General features: G+C 46.2%; 1 protein-coding gene across 1 annotated transcript; it reads left to right on the top strand.

Moving 5' to 3' along the window:
* The first annotated feature begins 6701 nt into the window (after positions 1–6701).
* Positions 6702–16342, top strand: PRKAB1 (protein kinase AMP-activated non-catalytic subunit beta 1). Its single transcript, XM_055405225.2, has 7 exons — positions 6702–7212; positions 9775–9938; positions 10864–10957; positions 11241–11355; positions 13178–13311; positions 14734–14802; positions 15028–16342. The coding sequence occupies exons 1-7, from the start codon at positions 7054–7056 to the stop codon at positions 15103–15105; spliced, it is 813 nt and encodes a 270-aa protein (XP_055261200.1). The 5' UTR covers positions 6702–7053; the 3' UTR covers positions 15106–16342.
* Positions 16343–20302: the final 3960 nt, after the last annotated feature.

The following is a 20302-nucleotide window of genomic DNA, read 5'->3' as shown; positions in this document are numbered from 1 at the left end:
GGGACGTAAGAGACACGGGTCCCATCCCTGGGTTGGGAAGATCCTTCGGAGGAGGAAACGGCAACTGTCTCCAGCGTTCTTGCCTGGAGAATCTCACAGACAGAGGAGCCTGGCGGGCTACAGTTCATAGGGTTGCAAAGAGTTGCACGCGACTGAAGTGACTTAGCACACACGCATGGTATGTCAGATCACGAAGAGTGAACTATCACAACGCCCTGGACCAGAAACCAGGACATGGGGTCCTTACAATGATGGTCAACCACTAACTTCTTGTATGACTTGGCAAGCCATTTCACCTCCTCAGCTGTAACCTAAGAGATCAAACTAGGATTTTTGTGTGGGTAGTTTATTTGGAAGGTGAGTCCAAGTATTTATTTGGGAGATGATCCCAAGAAGTGATAAAGAAAGGAAGAAAGCCAACAGATTCAGTATACAGTTACGATCAAGTCACTGCTGTCAGCATCTAGGATTCAGTTCCACTGGGGGCCTCTGAGACACTGTATGGAATACATCTCAGGTTTGTCCCACCCAAGGAGCAAGGGAACTGGGGTATCTATCTACCAACTCCTTTCTGTCACTGGCTGAGGGCAGCTCACACACTGTCCACTCTCTGGCCTTCCCCTCTGTATGGGCCAGGAATGTTCCAGAAGGCCCTCAGACAGAGTCACATGCTCAGTGTAGGAGACTTTGAGCATACACAGGAGGATGCATGTCCATGGAGTGTAGTGATCTTCAACTAGTTAGTGAAGGTGAAAGTCGCTCAGTCATGTCTGACTCTTTGCAACCCCATGGACTATACAATCCATGGAATTCTCCAGGCCAGAATACTGGAGTGTGTAGCCTTTCCCTTCTCCAGGGGATCTTCCCAACCCAGAGATCGAACCCAGGTCTCCCACATTGCAGAGGGATTATCAAACTCTGATCCCCTAGCTCACATTTTAAAGAGACAAGGACATAGATGTCTTTTTATTTTTTTCATCTCTGTTGAATCATCATCTGAAAACTGCCTTAGTTTGTCAGTCATCCTGTTGGGAAGTGGGAAGGGTGGAATCCTTCTCTCCTCTACTCCTTCACATCTTAAAAGAGCATAGAGTTAATTCAGGACCAACTTTATTAAGACAGATGTGTTACCTCAAGCTGGCCACTTCTCCTCTCTAGGCCTCAGTTAACTCTCTAACTGAAGCTTTTTCTTTCTTTTTTTAATATAATATTTATTTTTGACTGTGCTGAGTCTTCGTTGCTGTGCGGGCTTTTCTCTAATTGCGAGAAGAGGAGGCTACTTTCTAGATGCGATGTGCAAACTTGTCATTGTGGTGACTTCTATTGCAGAGCACGGGCCCTGGGGCACATGGGCTTCAGTAGTTGCAGCACATGGGTGCAGTCATTGCGGCTCCCAGGTTCCAGAGCATGTGGACTCAGCAGCTGTTGCCCACGGGCCCAGCTTCTCTGTTGCATGTGGGATCAAACTCTGTCCTCCGCGTTGTTAAGTGGATTCTTTGTCACCGAGCCTCCAGGGAAGTCCTGAAGCTTTTTCTTAAAAAAGAAAAGAAGAAATTCTTTTCATTGAGAGTAAAACAAAGATATCGGAGAAGGCAATGGCACGCCACTCCAGTACTCTTGCCTGGAAAATCCCATGGATGGAGGAGCCTGGTAGGCTGCAGTCCGTGGGGTCGCTAAGGGTCGGACACGACTGAGTGATTTCACTTTCACTTTTCACTTTCACACATTGGAGAGGGAAATGGCAACCCACTCCAGTGTTCTTGCCTGGAGAATCCCAGGGATGGGGGAGCCTGGTGGACTTCCGTCTATGGGGTCACACAGAGTCAGATACGACTGAAGTGACTTAGCAGCAGCAGCAGAAAAACAAAGATACAGGAAACCACACAAAAGAAATGTGTGGCTTAGTAAATTATTATAAGGCAAATGCTTTAATAATTACCACCCAGGTCAAGCAATAGAATTTGCCAGAAGCCCCACAAGTCACAAAATGAGGCTATTTAATTAAGGTCTCTTCCAGGGGAGTTTTGACTCCTGAAATTTAGAAATCTTTTTTTATAATGGGCTGACTTCTTAGATTTAGCCAGCCCTCAAAAAAGTGTATGATATTGTAAAATGTATATCCATCATCACATGACTCAGGTAACATTACTCCCAAACATAAAGTCTCCCATGAAATACCATTGTCCTGGAATAATATCCAGAATGTTCACTGTGACCAATGAAGTTCAAAAGGATCAAGCTTTTCCTCCTGTTCACCAGTACATGCCAAATGAAGGTGAAAGTCACTCAGTCGTGTCTGACTTTTTGCGACCCCCATGGACTATACAGTCCACGGAATTCTCCAAGTCAGAATACTGGAGTGGGTGGCCTTTTTCCAGGGGATCTTCCCAACTGAGGGATCGAACTCAGGTCTCTTGCATTCCAGGCAGATTCTTTACCAGCTGAGCCACAAGGTTGCCTCTATATTTCTGTAGCATGTATAGTTCATACCTACCCCAGGGCCTTTGCACTTGCATTTTTCCTCTCCTTGAAATGGTCCTCCCAAACTCGTCTCCCATCTGACATTTTCTTATCACTGAGATCTCAACTTTCACTTCCTCAGGGAGGCCCTCCTTGACCATCTCATTTAAAGTAGTACCCTGTCCTCCTCTCATTATTCCATTTTGTCTCCTTCATAGTAGCGGTCACTCTGAAATTATCTGGCTTGTTTGCCTGTTTATAAATCTGCCTGCCACCAGGGGCCATTCAGCTTTGCAAAGAGATAAACACTGTCAGTCATGTTATTCTTTATCCCAGAACCGAAAACAAAGTCAGGCACATTTTGGTTCTCCATAAATATGCGTGGACTGGATACTGAGCTCCATTTACTTCTCTCGGTCACAATGACAGCTGCATCTCAGTGGGGCGAGAATACAGGGATGCCTAGTAAGAAAAGATGGACACATCTGCCAAACATTGTCAGTGTTATTTACATTGCCTAGATGAATTTCAGAAAGCCTAGTGGAAATCCAAGTAGGCCAACTAAAAGCAAGCTTATAATTCTATCCCAGCAGTTCACAAACATCGTAGTCTCTCTTAGTCAGCTCAGACTTTCACAAAAACGTATCACAGACTGGGTGGCTGAAACAACAGAAATTTACTTCTCCATAGTTCTGGAGGCTGCAAAGTCCAAGAACAAAGGTCGGTCGGGGTTTGGTTTCTGGTGAGAAACTCTCTTCCTTGTTTGCAGATGGCTACTTTATCCTACACAGCGTTTCTTCTGAGTGTGGGGGGGAGAGAAAGAGTGGCAGGGGGAGGGCGCGGGCTGTATGTGTGTGAACTGGTATCTTTCCCACTCCTTTTAAGGACACTAATTAGATCAGATCAGGGCCTTACCTTCATGACCTCCCCTAATCTTAATCATCCTAAAGGAGATCAGTCCTGGGTGTTCATTGGAAGGACCGATGCTGAAGCTGAAACTCCAATACTTTGGCCACCTCATGCGATGAGTTGACTCACTGTAAAAGACCCTGATGGCGGGAGGGATTGGGGGCGGGAGGAGACGGGGACGACAGAGGATGAGGTGGCTGGATGGCATCACCAACTCGATGGACATGAGTTTGGGTGAACTCCGGGAGTTGGTGATAGACAGGGAAGCCTGGCGTGCTGCGATTCAGGGGGCCGCAAAGAATCAGACACGACTGAGCGACTAAACTGAACTGAACTGAATCTTAATCACTTCCTAAAGAGCCTATCTCCCAATACAGTCGCAGTGGGGTCATGAATGGGGGGACACAAGCATTCAGTCCGTAACAAAAGACGCTTTCCCCCCCAGGTCTCTTCATCAGCTCGAAACTCCGTACCACCCAGCTGACTGAGTCCAAAACCTCAGACCCCAAATGGCCAACAGTCAAGGGATTGGACTGGAAGTTTCCATAGTTACTAAATACATGCCCCTGCCCAGGAGACCTTGTAAGGTTATCATCTAGCAGTCAAGACTTGAGCCAGTTGTATTTTCCTAGAAGGAATATGAGGAAAGAGGGCGGGGCTCTTATTCTCACAATTGAGGGGTTTCAGTGCTGAGCCCTATAGTCTAGAAGCGAGGCAGGATTCCCTTTTCCAGAGCTAAGCATCTCTCTCTTCTTTTTTCTTAAAATTATATTTATTTCTTAAATAGTTAACATTCACCTGGCACTAAATTCAAAAAGTATAAAATGGAATAAAGTGAAAAGTCTCCCAGAAGCCCAGTTGCCTTCCTTAGAAGCAAACAATAGTGTGAGTTTCCTATATATATTCATATATATTCTTCAGATTTCCTGTACTTTTACTGGCAAATATATGTGTATATTTTTTCTCCCTCCCCGCTTAAATGTTACATACTTTAATGCCCTTTTCTGCACCTTACTTGTTTTTCCTTATTATTGATTGATATACCTTGGATATTGATCCATGTCAACATGTAGCATTTTCTCATTTTTAAGACTGCATAGCTTGCCATTACATAGATATGTCATGATTTATTTAACCAGTTTTCTACTGGTGGACACATAGGCTGTGTCCAGTACTTTTCTCTTGCAAATATTCAAATATTGCAATGGATGACTATGTCCATCATTTTGCAGGTACATGAGTGTATCTGTAGGATAAATTCCTAGAAGTTCTTATATTGTTCTTATATTGATGTGTATTTTGATTTATTAAAAGTTTCCACTTTTGTTTTTTAATATTTTACTTATTGATTTAATTTTGGCTATGCCACATCTTAGTTGCAGCACTCAGGATCTTTAGTTGTGACATGCAAACTCTTAGTTGCAGCATCTGAGATCTAGTTCCCTGACCAGGAATTGAACCCAGGCCCCCTGCATTGGGAGCATGGAGTTTTAGCCACTGAACCATCAGGGAAGTACCTAAAAAATGTTTTTAAATTACAGAAGTAGTACATCCTTGCAGTAGAAGCGTTTTCAAACAGTAATCTAAAAAGTGAAAATCCCATTTCTGTCTACTTGTGTTTCCAATCCAAGTTCTCTCCCAAGAGGGGACCAGTATTAACAACATGTTGTAAATCTTCCCAGAACTTTCCATTTGCAAGCATAATAATACTAATAAAAGTGCTAATGTTTACTGGTTGGTTACTAAGAGTCAGGTGCTATGCAAAGCACTTTTCCTGCATGTTCTCAGTTAATTCACAGGGCAAACCTATAAGATAAGGTGTTATTTTTATTCCCCATTTTGCAAAAGAGGAAACCAGGTGACAGTTCCTAAGTGGCAAAGCCACATTTCCTTATTTCATCAAATCTAAGATTCCACTGACTGTAAGACACACCGTTTTAGAGAGATTAAAATGTAAAATAAAATGGGGATCTTGGAATTAATGTTTTATAGCATTAGAAACAATGCTTCAGATGAACTTTCTTGCATATACTCTTAACATGTGTTTTTCTGTAGACATTTCTTAGGAGTAAAATTGTGTACCAAAATGAAGGTACATATTTTATTTCTTTTTATTATTATGTATTTGGTTGCATCAGGTCTTAGCTGTGGCACACAGGATCTTCCTTGTGACTGGCAGGATCTTTTCGTTGTGGCACACGGTGTGGTGCACAGGCTCCAAGGTGAGCAAGTTTAATAGTTGCTCCATGGCATGTGGGACCTCAGTTCCCAGACCCAGGGATTGAACCCTAGTCTCCTGCATTGCAAGGCGCATTCTTAACCACTGGACCACCAAGGAATTCCCTTTATTTTTTTTAGATACTGCCACATTACCCATATCTCAGTCATCTGTGTCTCCCATTTACTTCATACAATGTCCGGCACTGTGTAGGTACTACATGTTCAATGGACAAAGTGCATGCTCAGGCCCAGCAGATGCAAAGCATTTTGAGATACTCACATGCAAAAACAATACAACACACACACACACACACACACACATCTACCACCACCACCATAAATCCTAACACTGCCTAACAAGTGAGAAGATTAGAATATTTTAGTCCCACATATGTATACTCTTATTGCTGAAGCACCAGCCATAGTAAAAGACAAACGTTAATAAATAAATGAATTTTATGCAGAATGATGTTCAAAATGATTTTAAAATAGCTTGCAGAATTACCTATCAAAAGGCTGTGCACTCAATTTTTTGAAAACACACTAATAATTCCAGAATTTTACAACTCCCAAGCTACTGGGAGTTGAAAAACATGAAAATTTTCCAGGGAGCTTAACGGTCTGTCATTTTCTCAAACACCTACAAGACTACCTGCATCAGAATCACCTAAAGTGCTTATTAAAATGCAGACCCCTCGTCAGAGCTTCCGAATCATAATTTCAGGAGATTAGGGGCATGTGAATATGCATTTTGAACAGGCACTCCACATGATTCTAAGGCACTCAAAGGCATGAGAGCTAGCGCATTAAAGGCTTTAAGGAGTCTTTTAATTAGATTTGCCCTTTAGGACGATCCCTTTGGCTGTAAAGTGTAGAATCAACTGGAAGTGAGCAAAGATAACCAAGATAACACTGTCACTCATGCCAGCGCGGGACCGAAGCCCAGATGGCCTGCGCGCTTCTGCGCCCCCTGCCGGCCTTCAGCAGCTTCGTCCCGTGCTGGCCTGAGCGGCCGATTGCGACTGCGCTCTCCGAAGCCCGCGGGACCGTCTAGGGAGCTTGCCAGTGCGGGGACCCGGACCGGAAGCGGAAGTGAGGTCGAGTTGGCCTCGCGCGCTTGTCAGCCTCAGCCACCCCTAACTCTGTGGGTCGGGTCCCTGTGCGCAAGTTCCGGAAGCGGAAGTTTCTAAGAGGTTGGGGAGTTGTTTGGGGAGTGTCGGGTTATCTTAGTTGTAGGTGGCTTCACGTCACCGGCTGTCTGAGCAGGTGAAGCGCCTTTGTGAGACCTCTTCAATCTTGCCGTCCCGGCTCAGTCAGGATCCCGACCCCGAACCTTAGCCTGCGGGCTCTGGTACCTGGTGATCTGACTTTTCCCGAGGGTCCTGGTGGAGATCCTGGGTGTCCCTTGTCTCTCCCCTGGAGTGAGGCCCCTTCGGCTTCCCAGTGTCCCCGTAGACCCTCGCCATGGGCAACACGAGCAGCGAGCGCGCTGCGCTGGACCGACAGGGCGGCCACAAGACGCCCCGAAGGGACAGCTCCGGGGGCTCCAAGGATGGAGACAGGCCCAAGATCCTGATGGACAGCCCCGAGGACGCCGACCTCTTTCACTCTGAGGAAATCAAGGTAATGGAGTGGGACAATCTGATTCCCCCTAACTGCTATTGAAATCTACTAGATCCCCGCCCCGCGCGCCCTATCCCTTCTAATTAAGAAGTGGAAGAGCCCTCTTAGCTCAGTAACTTGTGTCTAATTACCGATATGAGAAAGTCTCCCCGAGGGGGAAGGAATTCACTTCGTTTAACATCATTAAGGAAAAGGCAGCGCCGAGACAGGCTCAAATTCTTGATTAATTAAGATCGTGGCACTAGCAGTAATTGAGCCCCAGTCCCAGCTTTTCTCTTAGGTATAGTTAATTTCACAGCTCTCAGGAATCCTCCACCAGTTTTCAGTAGGTTGACGGAGCCTTTTGTTGTAGTTTTTTGTAGTTTTACAGTTTATTTTCAGTTTTGGAGAACACGTGTAGAGTGAACATAAGAGTTGAACAGCTGACTGTAGCTGTCTTTAGTTATGCGGAAAATGTGTGGTTCACCCTTGAGAGCAGGCACAGAAGAGTAATTTGACTTCTGGAGGTCAGTGAGTAAGTGAAACATCAGTCTAAAGAAGGCAGCCAGCTGCTACTCAGCTTCTCTCTCATGTTTATGTATGACTTAATATTTTAAACAGGCCAAACCAAACATTTTTACAGGTCGAACTTAGGTGTCCTGCTGCAGCCTGCTTTAACTCATGATAAACTGAAGATAATTCTCGATTCTTGCTCTAGCTGCTCTCCTGCTAACCACCTCATATGGTCTGTTACTAGGGGCAGAGCCCAGTCCAAGAGTACTCAGTGATTCTGGCAGCTGATATGTATGTGGTGTAGCCTAAAGAAATAAACTAAATGCTTAAGGGACAGTCAGTTAAGGAAAGAAGAGAAATACCCCTCCTCCCCCCAGGGTCCTGTTAGTTTCTGGTTGCCTGCTAATCGTCACTGTCCATTAGGCTAATTGTCTGGCAGGTCATTCCGGTTGTGCTCCTGTTCCCTCAGATGCTGGAATGGGTGACCACGTTATTATCTTATTTCCTCACCTGAATCTTAGCTTTGAGGCTAACTATGAAGAGTCTGCTTTTCCTTAGCCCTCCAGTCTGTCATTTCAACTTGCTTTCTGAGTTTGTCGCATTCCCGAGGCTGTGTGCAAAAGTGAACTTTGAAATCCTTTTTTCAACAGTTTGGTATCTCTTCCCCAGGAAATAATTTTGGCCCAAAGGTGGCTGTTTAAGACACCATAAGAATCAAACGACTTTCTTTAAGAAGTATCTGTTCTTTTGCCGAGTTAAAACTCTTTACAAGAAATATTTAAGATAAGAAGTGATCTGTACAGAGTTATTTTAATAACTTCCCCTATCATTTCCATAGAAGTTATTGAAAGATATAGCAGAAACACTGGATTAAATGCCTAGATACAAAAAAAAAGTCATGGATTCTTTTTATCTATACTAGATCAATGTTTTCACTGTGGTTAGTTATCACACCCTCAGTGGAAAGTGATACCAGTCTGTTATTCTTATCTGTAGCTTTTGTTAAAGCTCAAAGAATGCAGGTATCTTTTAAATGAGCTCAGGTCAGTATTTGAAATGAAGGTGCTAGAAGCTTGCTCTAGACCTTTTAAGAGCTTAGAACTCCTACTCTGGCTTCTGACTAGGAAAAAATGTAAGAGATCCAAAACCACGTATCTTTCACTGAGAGTCAAACATGTTTATTTCTCTCATCCCGGAATACCTCCATTACACAGCACTGCCCACACAAGAAGCTGTCATTTAATGAGGGTCACTCTTTGGCTCTTCTTACCTTTTTCTCCGTGGTGCCTGGATGGCACTCAGTGAATAGCTGTTCCCTTCCTCAGCACCTGGATTTGCCAGTTGTCAAGTTAAAAGCTCTGGAATTGTCCCTAATAAATTTTCATGTACTTTAAATCTTGCTTAATTAAGGGAAGAAAATGACATTTATTAAGCTAGTCTCAAATTCATTGCTACCTTCTTCCAAGTGAGTTTTATAATTTCTCAAGTTTTGATGTAGACCCCTTGAATAACAGCAATAACAATAGCTATTAATTACGAAGCACCTACCCTGGGTCTGACCCTATGCAGAGCATTTTACGTGGACTGTCTCAACCTTCACAACCCTGCTGCTGCTGCTGCTAAGTCGCTTCAGTCATGTCTGACTCTGTGCGACCCCATAGATGGCAGCCCACTAGGCTCACCCATCCCTGGGATTCTCCAGGCAAGAACACTGGAGTGGGTTGCCATTTCCTTCTCCAATGTGTGAAAGTGAAAAGTGAAGTCACTCAGTCGTGCCTGACTCTTAGTGACCCCATGGACTGCAGCCTACCAGGCTCCTCCGTCCATGAGATTTTCTAGGCAAGAGTACTGGAGTGGCTTGCCATTGCCTTCTCCATTCACAACCCTAAGAATTACTTTTATTCTCTCCATTTTGCAAGTGGGAAAACTGAGGCACAGCTGGTGAGTTAATGAGCTGGAATATAAACCTGGGGAGTGACAGCTACCTCTTCAGAATGAATTGTCAGTATGAAGGTAACGGTGTCTCACTGTTCCTGTTCCCTCTTCCTGAGTAAACTGCTCTGTTTCTAGGCTCCAGAGAAGGATGAGTTCCTGGCCTGGCAGCACGATCTGGAAGTGAACGACAAAGCTCCCGCCCAGGCTCGGCCAACTGTTTTTCGATGGACTGGGGGTGGAAAGGAAGTTTACTTATCTGGGTCCTTTAACAACTGGAGTAAACTTCCCCTCACAAGAAGGTATTCACCCGGATGTGTTCACATATTGGTCTTAACCCAGGGATACTGTGGTTTCTGAATGATCCCTGTGGGTGAATATAAGAGGATGTTTTTATAAAGTAGATGCTGAATGGAAAAATAGTCATGTTTAATAATTCACAGGGTTAAAATCTCACACCCTGTGGGTGAATATAAGAGGATGTTTTTATAAAGTAGATGCTGAATGGAAAAATAGTCATGTTTAATAATTCACAGGGTTAAAATCTCACACCCAAAAAACACACTTAGAAGAAAACATCACTCGGTTATGAGTATTTCTGTTACACACAGAACCAGGCTGGGTCTGGTTCTTGTCAGGGAACTGCCTGCTTTTCCAGGAGTCCAGTTGGTGTAGGAGGGAGCCACTCAGCCCAGTTATAAGTCATGCCCATTAAGGGAAGAAAGCAATCAAATGAGAGAGGTTTTCCTGGAACCTTTTTTTTGTTAGCAGTTATACAAGTTTCTGTAGGGAACTTTGTACATCCTGTGAAATTGATCCCCTGTCTGGCACTAGGCAAACTGACAAAGGGTAAAACTTGGCAGGCAGCTTGCTGCTTATCTTGTGTTGCTGTCCTCCTTGGCATCCAGACTGCCAGCAGTTACTTTGCGCATAGCGGGAGGACAAATGCCTATTTGTTGAGTTTTTGATGGTAGGAATATAGATTCCTGGCATTTGAGCAAAGCAAGTTTTCCAGGAAACCTCTTATGTTGCTACTTCCTGGTAGCTTTTCTGGATTGAGAGCATTATAATGAATTGTCTGAGTTGGTTAAAAAATGTTCATTTCTCCTGTGGCTGAACTGTTGATTTTACGTGGAAGCTTTGTTTTGTTCCGTGGCTGGTTTTGCAGGTCAGCTCAGAGTGCAGCTCACCCTACTTTACACCCTCAGCTTCCTTTTTTTCTTGCAGCCACAATAACTTTGTAGCCATCCTGGATCTGCCAGAAGGAGAGCATCAGTACAAGTTCTTTGTGGATGGTCAGTGGACACACGACCCTTCCGAGGTACTCTTCCTCCTGCCCTTGGTCCTCTGGCTGCCCACATGATTCAAGCACAGGGCCTGCCCTCGGAGACAGTTGTCAGGTCCCTCTGTCCTGCTGGTAGAAGCCCCTGTGTGTGACCGAGCGAGATAGCAGTGCTTATTGTCAGCCTGCTGGCATCCTTGACTTGGATGAGCCGGTTGGCGGGCCAGGAGATGAAGCCTTCCCACCAGGAATGCTAAATCCTCTAAAGAATACCTTTGGAGACCTTTTGCATTATGATTTCTACCTGTCTGTCTCTTCCCAGCCAGTAGTCACCAGCCAACTTGGCACAGTCAACAACATCATTCAAGTGAAGAAAACTGACTTTGAAGTGTTTGATGCTTTAATGGTGGATTCCCAAAAGTGCTCCGACGTGTCTGGTATGAACAGTTATTTTATACCGTGTGTGTGCAGGGGGCCGTGTCATTTCGAATTACGCTTGTTTCCCTTGCCTCTCCCTCTTGAGCGGGAGCTCCCCAATCAGTGGACGTGAATATCTCCCCAAAGAGCCACAAAACTAATTTCTAACTCTGTGTTCAGTCAACTTGCTGAAATCTAGGTCTGAGGGAGCAGTAAGTCATTTGGGGGTGGGAGGGGTCCATCTCTAGGATTTAGTAGGCCTGCTTGGCCAAAGAAAGCAGACACTGGAAATGGAACCAGAGTTTGCTCTCGTGCCAGGGGCAGGCCCGTAAAGCCCTAGAGAGTAGCATTGAGTCAGTGAGGGGCCAGCACTGGGGGTGCCTGCCCACTTGGGGTTCCTAGTTTTAGCCTGCCAGGTGATCAGTGGACCCCTCAGTGACCTTGGCTGTCACTTGCACATTCCATCTGCACCTTGTCAGAATCTCTTCAGAGGAGGAGGCTCACCACGAAACAGGCTGCACAACGCAACCTGCTGGGTTAGCGTCCTGTATAACGTGCCCTTCTTCCAAGGGTCATCCAGTCATCAGTCACTCAGTAAGTTGCTTTCCATCCAAACCCACAGGAAGAAACTGCTCGGAAACTGCAAGTGCAAGGCAGGGCGAAGGATGTGTTGGCATGTTCAGTGTTATCACCAGGTGCTCTGCCCCCTCCAGCAGGGCTTTATACAGTTCCAGGAGCCCTGTGGGAGGTGGGGCAGAGATCCCCCAGGAGTGTGCCTGACTGTCTAAGAAAACAGGTTCAGTTCAGTTTGAACATTGGGTCTTCCCTTACCTGCCTGGACCCAGAGGTTTGCCCCTGGGATCTCTTACTGTGTATCAGCTCCGAACTCTCACCAGCAGGTGGACCACATGGCTGACAAGTCAGGTCACTGAACAGGACTCAGACATCAAAAATTAGCATCTTCCATTCTCCATAGCTAATTGATCTTTGAGAGAAGGCATTTCTTACTCAGATAAGTGGGAACTGGGGGAATGCCCAGATACCTTTACTTGCTGATAAGTGAAATTTTAGGCCACATACAAACGCTTTTAGTCACTGTTCTGCAGCAGAGGCCACGTGGGGAAAGAAAGCTGCTAAACCAGCTTCAGACTCTCCATGCTCTTCTCATACTCAGACACTCCTTTACTCAAAATACATAGTAATTCCCAGTGGCTCAGTTTCCTGCCCTCAGTGCCTTTCTGTTTCCTGCTGTGGTGGGGCTGGGTTGTGTGAAGGGAGTCTGTCCCCTGGAAAGTGACGAGGAAGGAGTTGGCGGAGCCAGGCCATCTCAGCTTTACATGGACAGCATGAGTCTCAGGCAGCCACATGCATCCCCAGTGTCCTTTGGATCACAGCTCAGTGCCTGCAAGCTGGCCAGAGATCACTAAGTGAGCGGCTTCTAAGTTTTCAGAATACCACACTGCTAGAAGCTTAATATATCTGTGTAAGTGATATTCTCGAGCATGAGTTTGAAAAGAACCTGAGAGCGGTAGAAGCAGAGAGCCTTTAGAGGTCAGGTTTTCAACTTCTTGTTTTAGTTTTGAAATGTGCCCTTGCCCCTGTGTCAACAGGTTGCCTATTTTCGTTTTTATTCTGGCTGGCAGTGCTCCTACCTTGCGCCTAACCTTGTAAGCCTCACTAGAAGCCTTGAGCTTCTTTGAGGTGTTTGCTGGCTCCGCCTGCAGCGAGGAGGAAGTGTTAGCCTGTGTGGCTGTCGGGTCGGGTCACTGCGAACAGCTTCCTGTGACTCTGACCCAGAACTCCAGTGTCTCAAGTAAATGTCCTGTGGCCATCTCCCCCCAGAGTTGTCCAGTTCCCCGCCGGGACCCTACCATCAGGAACCCTACATCTCAAAACCAGAGGAGCGGTTTAAAGCGCCTCCCATCCTCCCACCACATCTCCTCCAAGTCATCCTAAACAAGGACACGGGCATTTCCGTGAGTATTATCCAGACATTTCCCAGACCATCCTCCATGGTTACATTCCACTGCTCCCGTCTGGCCACCTCTGGCAAAGCAGCTGGTGAAAATGTTCAGCATCGCCCATCACTGTTCATGCCGGGTACACCTCTGATATGGGAAAGGGCTGCTCACAAGATGCTCCCAGAGCCGACGCCGCCTCCCCATCCCACGCTGCCTTTCTGAGCTCTTCCTCTTGTGTTCCACCCCCATCTAGCCTGAGCCCCGTTCCTTTTTAGTTTCATGACAAAACATGTAACTCCGCTCTTCTCAGTAAGCTACGTGATGATGGAATTTTTCCTCTGGCCCTCAAATTTGAGAATCTCGTTTTAATCACTGAATTGCTTCCAGAAGCATCATTGTCCCTGGATCAAAATTTGGGGTCTGTGGGTAATGCACATTGTCCCTGGTAATTGATGTTACTGCTGAAAAGAAGCGTGCCTTCTCCTGGATCCTGAAGAGCACTTTGTTAAAGTTAAGAGCACTTTAACTTTCCATCCCGTTTAACATGAACTTACCCCAGCTCTGGACTGAGCAGCATAGCCATAATTCTTGGGAGTCTAGATGTTCTTCTGCTTGGTCCAAGCTATCACCTAAAACACACACTCCTGTTAGGTGATAAGGTAACCATGCTGCTGTTCTGGGTGGTACACACAAGTGGGTGCACGTGTGCTCAGGTGCGGGGCTGGAGGCCGACATGTGCCGGCGTCTGCTCCAGCGATCACATGTGCTCCCCGGGGTCTCACTGTCCTTGGGCACCAGGTCCCACCCCACCCCTGTGTGGAGAGCAGCCCCATGCACACACCTGACAGCTGAGCCAGTTTTTGTCAGGTGCTTTAGCATTTATAAAACTGGGGAGTGTACATTGGAAATGCCCTGGATTCTGACTTCTCTTTAAAAATAGGACGATGTGGCAACATTTTGAGTCCAATATATGAGCTTGTGTGAAGCAATAGCGCCTCTTCCCCGCCCCCAGTCATCCAGTGCTTTATTCCGGCTCACTGTCTGAGTCTCAAGAGACTTGCAATCCAGTGCTCAGGAGCCTGGAGCATAGTTTTTTTTTTCCCCCAGCTTTCTTTAAAAGCACCTGCAGTGCAGTTTTCTTTCTGCTCCTCCAACAAGAGGGCAGAGCCATGGCCCACGCTCTAGAGACCAAGATGAAGCCTGATCAGAGACGCACATTGGTGTGCCCAGCAGACACCCCAGGAGCTCCGCTTAGTCACAAGGCATGACCCCTCACCGCCCCTGTGATCATGGACAAGCCCTTTCACTGCCTGACTTAGGAAGAAAGGGGCCTGAGAGCCTGCCTCCTTTCCTTTGAAATCCAGTCCCATGAAACACGGGAGAATCTTCGTGATTTCTAGATCCTAAGTGCACACGTCTGCTTTTGTTCCCCTGCAGTGTGATCCAGCTTTGCTCCCTGAGCCCAACCACGTCATGTTGAACCACCTCTATGCACTCTCCATCAAGGTAAGGACCTGTTTGTCACTATCTGAGCCGTGTTTCTTGCCCTGGGGCAACCCCCCACCCCAGTGATGGAACAGCCTGAAGTCCTTACCTGGAGGGCAGCTTCCGGGCCCAGGCCCAGGCCCAGGAACTTGTGTTTATGCCGCCCTCTTGGTGATTCTCATGTTCCCTAAAACCTGAGCATCCTGACTTAGCCCTGCCTTTGATGATTTCCACCTTCTTCCTCAGGATGGAGTGATGGTGCTCAGCGCGACCCACCGGTACAAGAAAAAATATGTCACCACCTTGTTATACAAACCCATATGAAGAGGCGGGAGCTGCCGGGGCCCGGCGCAGCGCGCACCTCTGGGCTCCACACATGCATGCTCTTCGCTAGACGGAACGGACTGTAAATTTCCCATTTCACTCTCTAAGGCATTTCATACACGCCCTACACCTACCTGAAGGCCTGTTCCAGACACAGCGGCTCCTGAAGCACCTCAATCTGTAACCGTGCCCTCAGCACCCAGTGGCTGTGAGCCCCAGGGCTCCTTGAGGCTGAGGGTGGAGTCGGACGGTCTGCAGCCCCCACCCTGCAGTGTGAAGGATGGTGCAGGCCTAAATTTAAATCCCGTGAATGTGGAGATTTTTCTTAAGCCAAAAATGAACACTAGCTGATGAAAACTGTGCTAGTGAAAATCTGGGGAGCAGGTCCCAAGGCCGCACAGAATCTCTCATCATTGGTGTGTTGGTTTTGACTTGTCCCTGCCGAGGCCTGGCCACAGACCTGCCAGCGAGTGGGTGCTGGTCCTGCCTGTCCCCTGAAATCAAGCAATAGATCGTCCTCCACTCCCTGCTGCAGGGAGGTGTGATTTCTGTAGAAATTAGACCTTGTCTGGTTTCCAGATGAAGTTTTATGATTGTTTCTTACGCTTATGTGCATCAAGTGGTTTTTGTTTTTTTAAACCAGCAATGGCTGACTGTACAGCCTTAGGGCAATTTTTAAATCACCCCAGCTGGACTCAATCATGTGACCTGTGCTCAGCAATAATCTGTTCTCAGAACAGACTCGGAAAACCATGGCCGGATTCCTCCTTTAAGCTGGGTGATCCTGCGGACTCACCGCTGCTAGCCAGAAGGGTGTCCGGCTTTTTCAGAGAACTGTAACGAGGTGGCACTGTCACCCAGAAAATTGTGGAGAGGCACCCTGCCCTACTGTGTGCCACCGTGCTTGGGACCTCTACTCAGCAAAGAAGGCTGCAGCAACTGGTGTTGCTTATTCTGGAAGGAAGTTAGAAATTGTGGCCGCCTTCTGATTTTGTATCAGGAAGACATCCTTTGGACCAAAGTGAACCTCTCCACACAGCCGGAGATGTGCCTGTTAGCGAGGCTCCTGTCCCCAGGTCAGCAAAAGCTGCCATCCTGCCCTGTGCTCCTGCTGGGGGATGGGGAAGCAGCTCCCTGGTGTCCAGCGTTTGTGCCCTTCTTTGTTACTGTTTTAAGAACACTGAATAACTGTCACCCCGATGTACAGGTTGCAATAAAGCTTTGTAAAGATAATGGACATGCACTTGGGGGAACCTCTGATTTCATGCAGTCATCTGGAGGAGACTGGTGCTCTCCCCGAGGTCTGTTCAGTGCAGTGCTATTCAGTCTTTTTCCCGCCTTGGCACACGTTGAAAATGGTACCATCCTTTTGGCATTATGGGATGAGAGGACGGGGCAGCTCGGCTATCTGCAGGGCTGGGGCCCTTTCCCTGACCCACCTGTTCTGCATACAGATTAGAAGGCTATTAAGAGGCTATAAAATTGAGCCCCTTGGAGCTGCTCACAGTGGGAGCTGAGGAGAGGCAGTAGTGAAAGTCCCTGGCTTGCCCAAGTTGGCAGCATCCCCAGGAGAGGTCTTGCTCATTAACAAGCACCGTAAGGGAGCCTGGGATCATGACCCTCTGCTTGGAAGACCACAGGATGTTCTGGAGTCAGCTACTCTCACCAGCTAAAAGGGCCTCTGTCCCTTCTACCAAAAAGATGGAAGGTTACAGTGTCTCGTTAATAAACCTTTTCTTCCCAGTCATCAGGAAACATGGAAGTAAATTTAGGAGATAAGGGAACCCCCGAGGTCATCTGGTCACTTGAGGTGGACAGTAGCTTACAAAACATCCCTCCCTGGGTAATTAGCCATCTCACCCTGAATATCCAAGTGATGTGGGAACCCTAGATTTAGGGACTGGAGGGGTTATATAAGTAGACTGAGGAAATAATACAAGAATCCTCTTTCCAAAACTGGATTTTTTTTTTTTTTAATTATTGAAAGTGAAAGTCACTCAGTTGTGTCTGACTCTTTCTTTGTGACACCATGGACTATACAGTCCATGGAATTCTCCAGGCCAGAATACTGCACTGGGTATCCATTCCCTTCTCCAGGGGATCTTCCCAACCCAGGGATTGAACCCGGGTCTTCCGCATTGTGGGCAGATTCTTCACCAGCTGAGCCAGAAGGGAAGCCCAAGAATACTGGAGTGGGTAGCCTATCCCTTCTCCAGCAAATCTTCCCAACCCAGGAATCACACCAGGGTCTCCTGCATTGCAGGCAGATTCTTTACCAACTGAGCTATCAGGGAATTCCCATTTAAGTATAGTTGATTTTATAGGCTTCCCAAGTGGCTCAGCAGTAAAGAATCCTCCTGCCAATATAGGCGACACAAGAGATTTGGTTTCGATCCCTGGGTCGGGAAGATCCCCTGGAATAGGAAAAAGAAACCCACTCCAGTATTCTTGCCTGTAGAATCTTACGGACAGAGGAACCTGGCTAGTTACAGTCCATAGGGTCACAAAGAGTTGGGCATGACTGAGCACAGATGCACAGTTGCTTTTACAGTGCTAAGTTTCAGGTCTACAGCATAGTGATTTAGTATTTTTGTGGACTGTGTTTTATTGTATATTATAAGATACTGGGTATAACTCCCCATCCTGTGCAGTAAATACCTGTTGCTTATCTGTTTTATGTATAGTAGTTTGTACCTGTTAATCCCATACCCCTAATTTGTTTGCTTCTTCTTTGGTGACCATAATTTTGTTTTCTGTGTCTGAGTCTGTTTCTGTTTGTCTGTGCATTCATTTGTATTATTTTTAGATTCCACATAGCCTATAGTACTTGTGTTTCTGACTTATTTCACTAAGCGTAAGAATCTCTAGGTCCATCCATGTTGCTGCAAATGACTATTTCATTTGTTTTTGTTTTAATATATTCCACTGGAGATAGGCGTGTGCACACACACACCTCGTCTTGAGTCAGTCACCTATTGGTGGACACTTGGGTTGCTTCCATGTCATGGCTATTTTAAGTAGTGCTACTATGAACATGGGTACATGTATCTTTTCTAATTAGTGTTTTTGTCTTTTTCTGGATATATACCCAGGAGTAGAATTGCTGGATCATGTGGTAGCTCTATTTTTATTTTTTTATGAACCCCCATACTGCTCTCCATACTGGCTGTACCAATTTACGTTCCCATCAGCAGTGTTGGAAGGTTCCCGTTTCTGCACACCCTCTGGAGCATTTGTTATTTTTACTGATGATGGCCATTCTGACTTGTGCGAGGTGATACCTCGTTATGGTTTGGATTTGCATTTCTCTGATAATTAGTCATGTTGAGCATCTTTGCATATGTCATCTTTGAAAAAAACGTCAAGTCATCTGCCTGTTTTTTGACTGGGTTGTTTTTTTTTTTTTTATATTGGGTTGTATGGTCTATTTGTATATTTTGGAAATTAACTCATGTATTATGTCATTTGCAAATATTTTCTCCCATTCTGCCAGTTGTCTTTTTGTTTTGTTGATGGTTTCCTTTGCTGGGCAAAAAGCTTAATTAGGTCCCATTTGTCTTATTTATTTATTTTGCCTTGGGAGACTGACCTAAGGAAATATTGCTATGATTTATGTCAGAGTGTTTCACCTGTGTTCTCTTCTAGTTTTATGGTGTCAAATGGTTTACATTTGGGTCTTTGAGCCATTTTGAGTTTATTTTTATGGATCACATATCTTCAAAATATAATTGAAAATACATAACTAAGCTCATAGGTATGAAAGAGACATACCGAAGCCCCAGAACTGAAGAAACTCCCGCTGTGTTGCTGAGCTGTTGGTGGCGATGGGGGAGGTTGGGTGGCAGGAGGCAGGACCCAGCCATGGGCCTCCAGGACCAGGGTTCGACACCTGGAAAGGAAGCTCACTGCCTGAGTTGGCCCAGAAAGCACTGCCTTTTCCGTAAGAAGGGTTAGAGTATCTGGTTGCTACCCTGAGTTAGGGCTGTAGGAGGAAACATCATGTTGAAAAATCTAGCCCACAAATCAGCTCTACTGACAAAGTTCAGAAGACACCAAGCTGAAAATCCAGTGGAAAAACTTAATTCAGAGCCAGTAAACCCAGTAAGACTCCCCTGCAGCCCCAGGGGACCCCCAGAGGAGTTGACTGTTCAGGTGGGGGAATGTAGGCAAAACTGCAAAACAGTGGGAAACAGGGGTCAGCATTCCCCAGAGCTGCTTGTCTAAAATATTCCATATTCTTTAAAAAGCAGCACAAAAGGAAGTCCCCCGTGGTCCAGAAGACTGCCCACAGTCCCGGATGAAAGTTTTTACACACAGGAAGCTAAAAGTAATGGAGACTGTTTAATGGAGATGGAACAGGAGACCCTGCTTTATCCAAATCACAGGAGCAAAGCCACATTGAGGTGTCCTATGACCCAGGTGACACTTTCTCTGTTAGGGGTGAAGACTGGTTACATGGTTAAAGCGTAGCTCCAGTTGCTTTTGAATGAAGATACATTTTTCCTACTGGAAATGTATATACAAAGGAAGTTACAGAGCCAAGGGTAAGGTCTTTAAATTCCTAATGTGTTAAGTGGTATTTCAAGGTAAATAGAACCAGCCATATGTCAACATACTGAAACCAAAGATCAAAGGATCCAGGCAAGGTCTTTTCCTTCCCTCTGGTTCCACTTAAAGGTGTAGAAGATAGCTGCAGGACCAGGTCAAAGCCTGGCTTCACCTTGGAGTCGGCCATTCCTCCACCGTCCCCTCCCAGAGTGTGGACACTAGACTGAGGATAGGGATGTCGATCCAGTTCAGTGCCTGAGCAGCTGTGTGACCTTGGGCGATCATATGACCTCTGTTAAACTGATTTCCTCTCCTGAAAAATGGAAGGAACTGGACAGACACTAGGTGATCCCTAGGGCCCCTTTCATTTCACACTGGGAGCCACAAAGCCTTTTACAACATGAATGGGTTATGGCCACAATCAGGAAGGAAGCCAGGGGGCCAGGAAAGAAGTACCAGCACCGTTTGCTCATTTAGGAAACCTCCAAGACGCCAAGGGCCAAGCTGCAAAACCCAGAGCATCAAAGTGATTCCATACGTGGCTGAGGCCGGAGGCTAAGCCATTGGGGAAAAGCACAATTTCATTTCGTTTAACTCATTCGAGATGAGCATGATTTCATTCCTGAGCATGAACTCAGTTCTCCTGAAA

The sequence above is a fragment of the Moschus berezovskii genome, chromosome 19, assembly GCF_049115385.1.
Source record: "Moschus berezovskii isolate FMDL1 chromosome 19, NW_MosBer_1.0, whole genome shotgun sequence".
In the NCBI taxonomy this organism is placed as follows: Eukaryota; Metazoa; Chordata; class Mammalia; order Artiodactyla; family Moschidae; genus Moschus; species Moschus berezovskii.
Note: the sequence above shows the minus strand (reverse complement) of the source record. Positions and strands in the feature narration are given on the sequence as shown.

Bases quoted from the DNA above. Each gene is read 5' to 3' on its own strand.
- PRKAB1 (XM_055405225.2), top strand. From the start codon at position 7,054: ATGGGCAACACGAGCAGCGAGCGCGCTGCGCTGGACCGACAGGGCGGC. The intron at 7,213-9,774 runs GTAATGGAGTGG...CTCTGTTTCTAG, and splicing joins TTCACTCTGAGGAAATCAAG to GCTCCAGAGAAGGATGAGTT. The intron at 10,958-11,240 runs GTACTCTTCCTC...GTCTCTTCCCAG, and splicing joins GGACACACGACCCTTCCGAG to CCAGTAGTCACCAGCCAACT.